At 48.5% G+C, this 14127-nt stretch overlaps 1 protein-coding gene across 1 annotated transcript in view; it reads left to right on the top strand.

Moving 5' to 3' along the window:
• The window catches only part of HPSE2 (heparanase 2 (inactive)), a 281188-nt gene that overhangs the window by 191614 nt on the left and 75447 nt on the right, over positions 1-14127 (top strand). Inside the window, exon 6 of the mRNA XM_074959546.1 lies at positions 8359-8406. Within this exon, the coding sequence (XP_074815647.1) occupies positions 8359-8406 (48 nt within the window). The remainder of the gene's footprint in view (positions 1-8358; positions 8407-14127) is intronic.

Below are 14127 nucleotides of genomic sequence, written 5' to 3'. Positions count from 1 at the left end.
CATATCCCCCCTTAGCCATCTCTTTTCCAACCTGAAAAGTCCCAGTCTTATTAATCTCTCCTCATACGGAAGCCGTTCCCTACCCCTAATCATTTTTGTTGCCCTTTTCTGAACCTTTTCCAAGTCCAATACGTCTTTTTTGAGATGGGACGACCACATCTGCATGCAGTATTCAAGACGTGGGCATACCATGGATTTATATAGAGGCAATATGATACTTTCTGTCTTATTATCTATCCCTTTCTTAATTATTCTCAGCATTCTGTTTGCTTTTTTGACTGCCGCTGCACATTAAGTGGATGTTTTCAGAGAACTATCCAGAATGACTCCAAAAACTTCCCCCCAAAATTATGTTCATCTACGTGTCTGACAATTTTGTTCTTTACTATAGGTTTCAACCAGTTTGCCCTGCACTGAATTCAGGTTTACTGGCCTATAATTGCCGGGGTCACCTCTGGAGCCCTTTAAAAAAATTGGAATCACATTAGCTATCCTTTTTTTTTTATGTCTTTTTGCCTCTCACAGCTTCTTTTACCCTGTTGTTTAGCCACAGTGGCTCTTTTTCAGTTCTCTCACTATGTTTTTTAATTTGGGATATACATTTAAGTTGAGCCTCTATTATGGTGTCTTTAAAAAGTTTCCATGCAGCGTGCAGGGATTTCACGTTTGGCGCTGTACCTTTTAATTTCTGTTTAACTAACCTCCTTGTTTTTCTGTAGTTCTCCTTTCTGAAATTAAATGCTACCATGCTGGGTTGCTGTGGTGTTTTACCTGCCACAGCGATGTTAAATTTAATTATATTATGGTCACTATTACCAAACGGTCCAGCTAGGTTCACCTTTTGGACCAGATGCTGTGCTCCACTTAGGACTAAATCAAGAATTGCCTCTCCTCTGGTGGGTTCTAGGACTAGCTGCTCCAAGAGGCAGACATTTAAGGTGTCAAGAAACTTTATCTCTGCATCCCGTCCTGAGGTGACATGTACCCAGTCAATATGGGGATAGTTGACCCTTGGGTAAGTTTGCTGTCTGCTGTGTGTGTGTTTGGGTTTGTTGTGGTGTGCTTGCTGCTGGACTGAAATATACCATGTGGTCTGTTTGTTTGGGGGACCGTGTGCTGGCCATGGTGCTAGGCAAGGCTGAGTGGGTTTGGGGTGCAGCAGGGGGCTCCAGACTGGGGGGTGGGGCCAAGGGATTCGGAGTGCAGTAGGGGGCTGTGGGTTGAGGCAGGGGGTTGGGGTTCAGGAGGGGCTATTGGCTCTGGGTTGGGGATGAGGGGTTCAGGGTGTGGGAGGGAGCATGAGGGGTCCGGCTGGGGTTGCAAGCTCTGGGGTGGGGCCAGGGATGAGGGCTTTGGGGTGGAGGGGTCTCTGGGTTTGGAGGGGGCTCAGGGCTGGGGCAGAGGTTCGGGGTTGGGGCAGGGGCTTACCTCGGCCGGCTCCTGGTCAGTGCACAGCAGGCCTAAGGTGGGCTCCACGCTTCACCCTGGAAGTGGCCAGCAGGCCCGGCTCCTAGGCGGGGGGGTGGGGGGTCAGGAGGTTCCACGTGCTGCTCTTGCCAGCAGGCACCTCCTGCCAGCTCCCATTGGTTCCCAGTCAATGAGAGTGCGGAGCCGGTGCTCGGGGCGGAGGCAACATGCAGAGCCCCGTGGCTCCTAGGAACCGGACCTGCTGGCTGCTTCTGGGGGTGCAGCGTGGTGCCAGGACAGGTAGGGACTAGCCTGCCTTAGACCCGCAGCACCGCTGATTGGACTTTTACAGCCCGGTCGGTGGTGCTGGCCAGAGCCGCCGGGGTCCCTTTTTGACCGGGCGTTCTGGTCGACCACCAGATGCCTGGCAACCCTACCCAGAAGGACAGTTGTTAGTACCTTTAATCACATCTAAGAATCAGTCAGACAAGGAGGGTTTCTTTCTAAAATCTCTCTCCAGCTAAAAGGTGGAGGAACAAGGGACGTTGTGCAAATGAAACCCTTACTTAATGACATTTGAAACGTTTTAACTGTCCCCACCCCCTTATCATAAGAAACAGTTAAAAGGTTGTTGAATGTTGCTTTTGCCATGATAGTAAGCAGGCTGTGGTCCCTGTACGCCAAACCCGAACCTTGTTTAACGCTGGTTAATGTTGGCCAGTGACAAGGTCATGTTAACATCTTTGACTCTTTGGGCCCATTTATGCCATCAAAATTAATAGAAAGCAAAGATGAGACAATCAAGTGAAAAAACTTCAGGGGGAAAAAAGGGACAGTTCTGGAACTCTTCTTACTCTTTCTGCATAATACCAATGTTCAGACGACTGTGAAAGATTCTAATTCTGCTCAGGGTTCAACTTTGTGTTTATTTTGTACAAATATCAGTAAAATGACAAAAACCAAAGGCTTAAAGATCTTATTAAACTTAAAACTTCTGGCTCATCTTTAACTATGGAGTTTAACTCAGAGTAGTGATCCTTCACCTCCTTCGCAGAGCCAGACCTACGGATGACAAGCACTCGATAAGGATTCTTACCAGTGTATAATGTAATTCCTGTGCGGAGGTTGCTGGCACATACGTACCGTACACCCTCCCTATAACGCTCTTCACAATAACGAACCTTGGACTACAATGAACCTGGTCCCTGGATCCCACCTCAAACCCCACTGAGGTGCTGGGGCTGGAGGAGCTGTCAGCCCCCGCCCCCACGGATCTCTTTTGCTGTAACGAACTCCTGGCTAGAACAAAGAACCGGCTTGCATCCCGAGGGGTTCATTAGAGTACGGGTGTGCTGTGCTTGACTAGCCTTGGTTCAGGAGACACGGTGATTGTTAGAGTAGCACACAGAGGCCCCATAGCGTTAGTCATCAATTTAAGGCCAGAAGGGACCGTTTATGGTCATCCAGGTCTTTGAGCTGCAGTGTCTCTTTGGAAAAGGTATCCAGTCTTGCCTTAAAGGCTGCCAGGGATGGAGAATCCGCCCCCTCTAAGTTGTTAATGAATCAGTGCACAAACCTGCACCTCATTTCTAGTCTGAATTTGTCTAGCTTCAGCTGCCAGCCACTGGATCTCAGTCTGCCTTTTCCCGATAAATTAAAGAGCCACCTATCACCAGAAATCTCTGCCCGATGAAAATACTTTTAGACCGTGATCCCTTTGAAAAAATAGCAAGTGTTCAGGTCAGGATGGACAAAAATTGATCATTTTTAAAAAGTTAAAAATTTGATTGAAATCAGGTTATTGAAATTAAAGATGGGTTATTTATAAAAATAAACCTACTTAAAATAAAATTTGAAATTGACAAAATATAACCCAATAAAGCTATTTAAACGCATGAGCTGCTCAGTGGGGCCGCTGGGGGGTGCTGAGCACCCACTATTTTCCCCAGTGGGTGCTCCAGAACCGGAGCTGGTGCCTATGATTGCAGCATAACCATAATGCGCCTGCAAGTTCTGAGCATGTGTAGGGGGCAGCTTTCTAATCCAAAAAGTTGAGAAAACAACTAAGGGGTCAACCATTTGGGATCTGATTTTGACCACCAGGGATGAATTAGTTGTGAACGGGAAGGTGGTCGGGAACTTGGGAGGAAGTGATCGTGATCTGATAGAATTCAAGATCCTCGGAAACAGCCAAACTGGGCTTCAGACAGGCGATTTCAACCGACTCCAAGAAATAGCAGGCGAGATGCCATGGAAAGACCAGTTAAGAAGAGAAGGAGTCGAAGGAGACTGGCAGTTCCTAAAAGCTGTAAATTGGAGACTCAACCTCAAGCTATTCCAACACAGAGGAAAGATAAGAGCCACAGGAGGCCAGTTTGGCTGCACAAGGAGCTTTTTAGCTATCTAAAAACCAAAAGCGATCCATAAAGGAAAGGGTGGGAGGGGCATGTCCCCAAGGAAGTAGACAAGGGAATAGCCTGCACATCTTGAAGGGACTATTCAAATTAAGTGGCTCATCAAGGAACATTTAACTCACAATGGACGATGGGAGACGCCTATCTACAGATAATTGGCTTTCCTGCTATGACTAAGTGAAGTCATGCATAGACATGTCACTTGCTCTTGTGACTGCAAACTCCATCTTTTACCTGTAATTTGCCACTAGCTCTGCTGAGGGCTTTGTTTGAAACAATGGGTTTCCCTCCACATGGAGGAAGATATAAAAAGCCCTGGAACGATCTCCATTTTACCTCTTTCCTGCTCAAGCCTCTGGACTATGGACTTATACTAATACGAGCATCTAACAAATGGACTGAGGACCTTCCAATGATTTGGAAGCAACCAGAGACTTGCCTTAAGTCAGCAGTTTATTCCATCACCGCTACAAGCCTGAACCAAGAACTTTGCAATTATTGTATTGTGACAAAGTTCCTGCTCCACCTTGGTGGGTCTTGCGCTTATTGGCAGATTTGCTCGCCTTGGAGGTTCACAGCAGCCCTCAGCTTGGCCGTTTTTCTGAACCCACAGTCCAGGTCGACTCCTCCTGTGTCTGACCAGGAGTTGGGAGGATTTGGGGGTAACCTGGGCCCACCCTCGACTCCGGGTTCCAGCCCAGGGCCCTGTGGAATGCAGCTGTCTAGAGTGCCTCCTGGAACAGCTGGGTGACAGCTACAACTCCCTGGGCTACTTCCCCATGGCCTCCTCCCAACACCTTCTTTATCCTCACCATAGGACCTTCCTCCTGGTGTCTGATAATGCTTGTCCACCTCAGTCCTCCAACAGTCCACTTTCTCACTCTCAGCTCCTAGCGCCTCTTGCTCCCAGCTCCTCACACGCACACCACAAACTGAAGTGAGCTCCTTTTTAAAACCCAGGTGCCCTGATTAGCCTGCCTTAATTGATTCTAGCAGCTTCTTGATTGGCTGCAGGTGTTCTAATCAGCCTGTCTTAATTGTCTCCAGAAGGTTCCTGATTGTTCTGGAACTTTCCCTGTTACCTTACCCAGGGAAAAGGGACCTACTTAGCCTGGGGCTAATATATCTGCCTTCTATTACTCTCCTGTAGCCATTTAGCCCGCCCCTGTCACAGTATGTATTTGATTCCTTTAACCAATTTTAACTCTCACCTTTCTTTCTTTCTTTTTATAAGTAAACCTTTAGATTTTGGATACTAAAAGATTGGCAACAGTGTGGTTTTTGGGTAAGATCTGAGTTTTATATTGACCTGGGTGTGTAGCTGGTCCTTTGGGATCAGAAGAACTGTTTGTTTGATGAAACTGGTTTTAAAGAAAAAACAACGAGGAGTCCTTGTGGCACCTTAGAGACTAACAAATTTATTTGGGCATAAGCTTTCGTGAGCTAAAACCCACTTCATCAGATGCATGGAGTGAAAAATACAGCAGCAGGCATATATATACAGTATATGAACAGATGGGAGTTGCCTTACCAAGTCGGGGGTCAGTGCTAACGTGGCCAATTCAATTAAGGTGGAATAGGCCACTTCAATTAAGGTGGAATAGGCCACTTCCACCTTAACTGAATTGGCCTCATTAGCACTGACCCCCCCACTTAGTAAGGCAACTCTCATCTTTTCATGTGCTATAATATTTATACTGCTCACTGTATTTTTCACTCCATGCATCTGATGAAGTGGGTTTTAGCCCACGAAAGCTTATGCCCAAATAAATGTGTTAGTCTCTAAGGTGCCACAAGGACTCCTTGTTGTTTTTGCTGATACAGATTAACATGGCTACCACTGTGAAACCTGTCACCATGCAAGGCACTGGTTTTAAAGAACCACTCATCTTTAAGTCTAGTGTCTGGGTGTTGAATCCAGGACTGGAATGCCTCAGGAAACTGCTTTAGTGACTTCTTATTAGCCAGTGTGGTGAGACAGAAGTTTACTTTTGTTGGTTTGGTATACCAAATGGGAGAGTAACTGCCAGTTTTGGGGTTCATCTGCCCTATTTCTCAGCAGTTTGTCCTGAATTTGGTATTCTCAGTTGTGATCCACGAAGGCACGGTGACAGGGGTCAACAAGCATGTGGACAAGGGGGATCCAGTGGATATAGTGTACTTAGATTTTCAGAAAACCTTTGACAAGGTCCCTCACCAAAAGCTCTTAAGCAAAGTAAGCTGTCATGGGATAACAGGGAAGGTCATCTTATGGATTGGAAACTGGTTAAAAGATAGGAAACAAAAGGGTAGGAATAAATGATCAGTTTTCAGAATGGAGAGAGGTAAATATTGGTGTCCCCCAGAGGTCTGTGCTGGGCCCAGTCCTATTTAACATATTCATAAATGATCTGGAAAAAGGGGTAAACAGTGAGGTGCGAACATTTTCAAATGATACAAAACTACTGAAGATAGTTAAGTTCCAGGCAGACTGTAAAGAGCTACAAAAGGATCTCTCAGAACTGAGTGACTGGGCAACAAAATGGCAGATGAAATTCAATGTTGATAAATGCAAAGTAATGCACATTGGAAAACATAATCCCAACTATACATATACAATGATGGAGTCTAAATTAGCTGTTACCACTCTAGAAAGAGATCTTGGAGTCATTGTGGATAGTTCTCTGAAAACATCCACTCAGTTTGAAGTGGCAGTCAAAAAAGCACACAGAATGTTGGGAATTATTAAGAAAGGAATAGATAATAAGACAGAAAATATCATATTGCCTCTATATAAATCCATGGTAGGCCCACACCTTGAATAGTGCATGCAGATGTGGTTGCCCCATCTCAAAAAAAGATGTATTGGACTTGAAAAAGGTTCAGAAAAGGGCAACAAAAATTATTAGGGGTATAGAACGGCTTCCGTATGAGGAGAGATTAATAAGACTGGGACTTTTCAGCTTGGAAAAGAGACGATTAAGGGGGGATATGATAGAGGTCTATAAATCATGACTGGTATGGAGAAAGTAAATAAGGAAGTGTTATTTACTCCTTTTCATTTCATGAACTAGGGGCCACCAAATGAAATTAATAGGCTGAATGATAAAAGTGAGGAGCAAACACCGCTAGGGATTTCTCTCCCTGTCCATCTCCCACTTTGCCCCTAAGAATACAAAAGAACAAATTGCTGGACTGTGGTCTGAAGATTTTGGTCAGTAATGTAGCTGGGAGGACGTGGTAAGGAATTTACCTGGAATTAAATCTAGTTTGTTACGTTAGGAAGTACTTATCGTTCTTTTTCTTATAAACAATGCTGACTTTTATGCCTCATGACTTGTACTCAGTCTTACTTAAAATCCTATCTGCCTTTGTTAATAAACTGGTTTTATTGTTTAATCCAATCCAGTGTGTTTAAGTTACATTGTCTGGGTAACTCCATTTTGGGTGGCAAGTTGTGTATTGTTCCCTTAGCGGGACAATGGACCTAATATCTCTGGACTGTCCGGAAAACAGCTGAATGGTTCAGATCATACATTTTGGGGAGGGATCTGGAACTGGGGATTTGTTGTGGTCACCCTGCAGTAGTAACCCAGGCTGGTTAGAACCAGAATGTGGCTGGCAGGTTGCAGTTACACACAGACGCAGGGGCACCTGCATGCTGGTGGCTATTTGTGAGCAAGCCAGGTTGGGAGCTACAGCAGCAAGGCATTGCAGGGCCCCCCAGGTTACAGGGCAAGTGATGAGACTGGTCTGGAGAACACTCACGCATGTCACAATAGTTACAGTGTGACTTCCCAAAAATATCACAGTACAATGCGCACTGCTGAACACATGCACACAACTGTCATTAAAATATACAAATCAATATTTTTGTATGTATATTTATAATGTGTTTTATAACAAACTAGTCACAGACTGTGCATTGCAGTGTGATTTTGGGGGGCATGATTTCTGATGTGTGCATTGAGGGTGATGGTATTGATGACTAGAGATGCCATTAGTGTGTTGGTGGCAGTAAGCTAATGCTTGGAGGCTGGCAGTGTGCTGGGTGTGAATGGTACCTATAATCTATAACCTCCTTGTTTTTGGCATTAGGCGTGTGAGGAAATACACCTGAACAGCCTTAACTCTAATTTAACATGACTGTTGTGTGGGGATGAGCTCTTCCATGGGCTTAGACTTCTGAGTCATGAACTATCAAGAGACTAATTCATGCACATACCTTGTTGGAACCTTAACTATGGAGCTCCTAAAGTGCCTCCATAATCCTCCTAGATCTGACGTCCTGAAAGAATGCTCAAGGCCTTGATCTTGGGTTAGCTTTCTCCTCCTCCTGTGCTCTGAGCTGGAGATGCAACAGACACTCACAATAATTGGTTGGTTGGTTCTTTCCATTGAAGGATACAGTAATCCAGTTCAGCAGCAGCCGGTGCAGTGACTGTGTCTGCCAGCATGTGAGTTGGGAGGAGTGTCTGTTGCATTTGGATTTGTCGTGCGCTCATCAACCACTGTCACAATATCAGGCTTACATGGTTTCTTCATTTGTTTCCTGTAGGTTCATGAAGGTGGCTGGCCGCACAGTGGATGCTGTTACCTGGCAACAGTAGGTATTCGCCATTCCTTTTACTTTCCCAAACTAGCAGCTGTGCGGCAATGAGATGTTGTTTAGGGCAGAGTTAACATCTTGTCTAGGTTCAAACGGTCACTGTGAAAGGGACAGACCCCTTGGAAGCCACCTCCTCAGCCACTGTACTGTGCTTAAGTGGAGGGAAAGGCCATCCCCTGGCAGCTCACTAGGAAACACGCCATGGCAGGGACGCATTAGCCTTTGCTGTTGCCCTGGGCTGGGTGTGTAAGTATCTACCTGGGGAACAAATATTTAATAATGGGTTCTCCAGTCTAGCAGAGACAGGTCTACAAAGAGCCAGTGGCTGGAAGGTGAAGCTGGATAAAATAAGGCTGGAAATATGGTGTACATTTTTAACAGTGAATGTAATTATCCATTGGGACAACTTAGCAAGGGCTGGGATGGATCTCCAGCACTGGCACTGCTTTCCTAAAGGATCTGCGCTAGGAATTATGTTGGGGCCGTTCTCTGGCCTGTGCGAGGTCAGACTAGGTGATCACAGTGACTCTTCGGGTCTTGGAATCTCTGAATAACCAGTCACCCCTCCCAGGCTACCAAATTGTTCTACCAAATTGCAGGAAGTGGAAAAAACTCTTCCCCAAGCTTCATTTGTTGCCTGGGTTCCTGATACCTCGTAAGGTAGGCAGACAGCTTCAGGGCTAGGCCAGGCTGCACTGGACAGGGGAGCAGAAAGCTGCATGCGGTGCGTCACTGGACAATTTGAAAGTCCTTCTGTGTATCCTGCTTCTCTTTGCACCTCTGGCTCCAGCTCTCACATGCTGGTGGCCTGGATCTAAACCCACCAGAGCCAGAGGGAAAAACTCAGTCCAATGAAAAATATATTACTGCCCCAGGAGTAATGTAGAGCTGGGTTCTCTGCCATCCATACATAGGAAACGGAGACTGGGTGTCCAGGGGGAATCCACCTATAGGAATAACCTTTAAACCACTACACAGCACTGTAACTAGGATACAGGGCTGGAGAATAGATTCCATGGAAATCTTTCATGTAAACTCCCAGATTCCGGTCCAGGATGGGATTGTCAGCAAGAGGTTAACACTTGATTTCTCACCTGACTCCCCAAATTACAAAATGAGTGTTAATAGTGCCATTGGTAGAGAGGCTTGGAGCATGTTCGTATGTCATGGGTAAGGCGAAGACGTTGTCAGGGATATTTTTAGTAATGGTCAGGGACAGGTCACAGCCAATAAAGAAAAATTCCTGGAAGCCTGTGGCCTGTCCCTGACTTTTACTGAAAATATCCCTGACCGAATGGGGAGCCCAGCTGCCTCCAGAGGTTGGACAGCTGTGTGGGCCGCTCTAGCTCTGGGGGTCCCCCCTGCCTGTGGGGGCTTGGAGCTCCAGGGTTCCCGGGCTCCAAGCTCTGGGGTCCCCCTGCCATCTGTGGAGGCCAGGAGCTTTGAAGGATCCCCAGTGACCCCAGCAGCTCAGAACTCTGGGGCCCCGCCACCCACGGCAGCTCAGAGCTCGGGGGCCACCCCCGGTGTTGGCTGGGAGCTGCGGGGGCCCCGCTGCAGTCGGGAGCTGTGGCCCCACCACCCATGGTGGCAGGGAGCTCGGGAGGGCCCCACTGGCTGTGTTGGCCAGGGGCCGCAGGGCTGGGGTGCTGCCTGCAGCAGCTCGGAGCTCCAGGGCGCCCCCGCTGCCCACCTCCGCTGGGGCCCCGCTACCCATGTTGGCTGGGACATACGCCGGGGTCCTGGCACCCATAGCCACGGGGAGCTGCAGGGCTACCCCACCACCCACTGCGGCCAGGAGCTGCTGCCTGTGATGGCTGGGAACTCTGGGGGGCCCTGGCACCCGCGGCCACAGGGAGCAGTGGGGGAACCCTGCAGCTTCCGGCTGACAGGGCTGAATTCACGGATTCCGTGACTTCCGTGAAAAAATCGTAGCCTTAGTCTTGGGCAAATAGTGGGAATGCCTCATGCCAGACAGCCTGAGCTGTCCTGTGTACCCTAATCATGGGCGGTGCGTGAACCGCCAGCGGCGGGAGGCTAGCTCCCAGCCAGTCCCACCCCCCAACACGAGGACCCGGGAGGCACGAGGCCCCATCCCCTGGCCCCCAAGCACAGGGCAGGCGGCGCACAGCCCCCGAGCAAAGGGCAGGCGGCGCGGCCCCACCCCGGCCCACCCAAGCATAGGGCGGGCAGCCCCAGTGCTTCCAGCCTCACCCACCTCTCCCCAGCACTGGGCGGCCCCAGCCACTCCAAGTCCCGGCCGCCCTAGCCCCAGCAAGCTGCTTCCCTGGAGAGGAGCACCATGCTGGGGCTGGGGTCAAGGGGGAAGGGCAAGCACTAAGCAGAGCTTCGGGGAGGAGCATGGGTGGGGCCATACGGGGCTGTTTGGGTAGGCACAGCCTTCCCCAGCCCATGACCCTAATCCTGCTAGAGAGTCAGGAACCACTACCTATGATTCAGGGAGCGTGCTGAGCCCCAGCGACTCCCCTGACAATGAGGGTTATGTTAAAAACCAAACCCTGACTAGCGGCACTGGCCACCATAGGGTGTTGGCTTTTTTTGGTGTAAATTATTCCATGTCCTCTCCCCTTCCCCATGAGCATCCGCTTTCCCGGTTCGTCTTTGAGTGCTTGCACGGGCACGTTCCACTGTAGGTGCGCACCTTGTGCACAGTGATCGGAGAATGTTACCCTCCGCGGGACCCGGCGGGGTGCTCCGAGAGCCCTCTGTCACCACCCTGGTTTGAGAGGGCAGAGCCACCCTGCCCCCTCTCAGCTCCTTCTTACTGCCACCGATGGCTGTCAGAGCACAGCCAGGCTGCGTGCGACAAATGCGTCCCTCACTCCTGTGTGTATATAGCCTGTTGCTGTTAGAAATTAGCCAGTTCTCAGTGCTAGGTTTGCATTTTAGGCCTTTTTTGACCACTTTTTATCTTTCGGTACCAGGATCGGTACCAGAACGATGCCCGGCTCTCCAGGGTTACGTCCTGCTGGACTTGTGCTAAGCCTGTGCCAGTCGGCGACCCGCACCTGGCCTGCTTACAACATTTGGGAAAATCCCACATTAGTGACAAATGTCCCTTTTGTGAAGGGACCAAGCCCCACTCAAAGAAAGAACAACATAGCGGCTCACGTGCTTACTTAGGGAGGCAGCGCTTTGCCCTCCATCAGAGTCATCACCTGGGGAAAGCGCCCCCCATAAGTCAGTTTCAGAGTGGAGTGCCCCACTGGAGATGTCCTCTCTCCCGTTCGCCAGTACTGAAGAAAAGGCTCAGGCCTTCCTCAGGTTCGGTACCAGGGCCAAGTAGAGGCAGAGACTCTGTGAAACATGCAGGGGAGAAGCTGCCCCTGGAGCACTCCTCGCCTAGGGAGAGGAGATTGCTGCCTCTGGAACCTGTGCCAGGTCTGTCGAGGCCATCCCCTGAGAGATCTCTGCAGTGCCACTTTACTTACTGTGTATAAAGCTTATACAGGGTAAACTCATAAATTATCCACCCTCTATAACACTGACAGAGAGATGTGCACAGCTGTTAGTCACTTACTCTGCGTTAATTAATAAACAAAAGTGATTTTATTAAGTATAAAAAGTAGGATTTAAGTGGTTTCAAATAATAACAGACAGAACAAAGTAAGTCACCAAGTAAAATAAAGCAAAAACATGCAAGTCTAAGCCTAATACATTAAGAAACTGATTACAGATAAATTTTACCCTCAGAGATGTTCCAATAAGCTTCTTTCATAGACTAGACTCCTCCCTAGTCTGGGTCCAATCCTTTCCCCTGGTACAGTCCTTGTTAGTTCCAGTTCAGGTGGTAACTAGGGGATTTCTCATGACTGCAGCCCCAATTGTTCTGTTCCACCCCCTTTAATAGCTTTGGCACAAGGTGGGAATCCTTTGTCTCTCTCTCTCTGGGTTCCCACCCCTCCTTCTAAATGGAAAAGCACAAGGTTAAAGATGGATTCCAGTTCAGGTGACATGATCACATGTCCTGTGAAACTTCATTACCCACTCGCTGGCACACACGTATACAGGAAATCTTACAAGTAAACAGAGCCATTTACAGCCAGTTGTCCTGGTTAGTGGGAGCCATCAAGATTCCAAACCACCATTAATGGCCCACACTTTGCATAATTACAATAGAACCTCAGAGTTATATTTCATACTCCTAGTTTCAGATACAAGAATGATACGTTCATACAAATAGGATGACCACACTCAGTATATTATAAGCTTTGTAATGATACCTTACAAGAGACCTTTTGCATAAAGCATATTCCAGTTACATTATATTCACACTCATAAGTATATTTTCATAAAGATATAGAGTGCAACGTCACAAGCTTCCACAAAAGCTGGAGCAGTCAAGGGGCAAGCCTCCGATGGTGTTGCCAGTACTGTCACCCCTCCAGTCTCAGCGGGTTCTGCCCCAAGATCAGTACCAACCAGCCAGAAGTCTCTCAGGCAGCTTCTTCACCACAAGACATAGGTCAGCCACCACCTCAGAAGTCTGTGGCATTCTTGTCTCACGGGGCGCTGGAACAATGTTTATAGTGCGGCTGCTGAGAGCTATTGAACCAAACTGTAAACCCAGGATATATTGTAATGGAAACCATTTTAAGCCAGGGCGTGCGGCAGCCCGCCCCTCCCACCCGCCCGGACCTCTAGTTCCAGCACCTGTGTCGTCTCATCACCAGATGAGGTGTTGAGCCAGCGAGTGATTCCCTGCTGCCAGAGGACGACAGGGGCTCATCCAGATCTACTGAGAAGTATGGCCTCTGTGCTTGACATCCAGGCAGAGGAGGGATGTGGATGTTCCCACAAGCTGGTGGACGTTCTGGTTTCGACAGTCCCTGCCAGGGTAGCTCTGCCAGCCAACGACGCCCTCATGGAGCCAGCTGAGGTGTTTTGGCAGACGCCTTCCTTCTGGCCTCCCACGGCAAAGCGAGCTGAGAGGAGGTGCTACATCCCCTTAAAGGGGCATGACCATTTCTGCTCTCCTCCCTCCTCAGGTTCCCTTAATGGCAGCTGCCAATGAGCGGGAGAGATGGGGACAACAGGCATCGATGCCAAAAGACAAAGATTTGAAGAGGCTGGATCTGTTTGATCACAAGCTTTATTCGGCAGGAAGTCTGCAACTCAGGATTGCAAACCAAGAGTCACTCTGAGTCATGGGGAAAACAAAATGTAAAGAGAAGTTACCAGAGGACTGTAGACAGGAGTTTACAGGAATGATGGAAGAAGGTAAACTGGTCACCAGGACTGCTGTCCAGGACAGTTTAGATAGTGCAGACTTGGCTGCTCGAACCATGGCGTCAGCTACTACTGTGAGAAGGTGTTCGTGGTTGCAGTCATCCGGGCTACCGCCAGAAGTCCAGCAGACCATCCAGGACCTCCCTTTCAAAGATCCCTCATTGTTTTCAGAAAAAAATGGATGATAGACTCCATCGCCTAAAAGATTCCAGGGCAACACTAAGATCTCTTGGAATCTGCAGTCCAGCAACGAGAGGGAAACAATTTCATCTACAGCAGCCGTACAGGCACAAAATTTTTGCTCCCCGATCCCAAGATCTGCCAAAGAGAAAGGGCCGGGGTCATAGGAAGTGTCCTCCCTGGCTCATCCCATCCAGCAGCCTTGTCCAAACAGCCATTCGGATGGGCTGGTTGAGGGAAGTGCACCAGTTATTATAGTTCTATTGGTTCCCCACCTTTCATTTACCA

Source organism: Natator depressus, chromosome 7 (assembly GCF_965152275.1).
Source record: "Natator depressus isolate rNatDep1 chromosome 7, rNatDep2.hap1, whole genome shotgun sequence".
NCBI lineage: Eukaryota > Metazoa > Chordata > Testudines > Cheloniidae > Natator > Natator depressus.
Note: the sequence above shows the minus strand (reverse complement) of the source record. Positions and strands in the feature narration are given on the sequence as shown.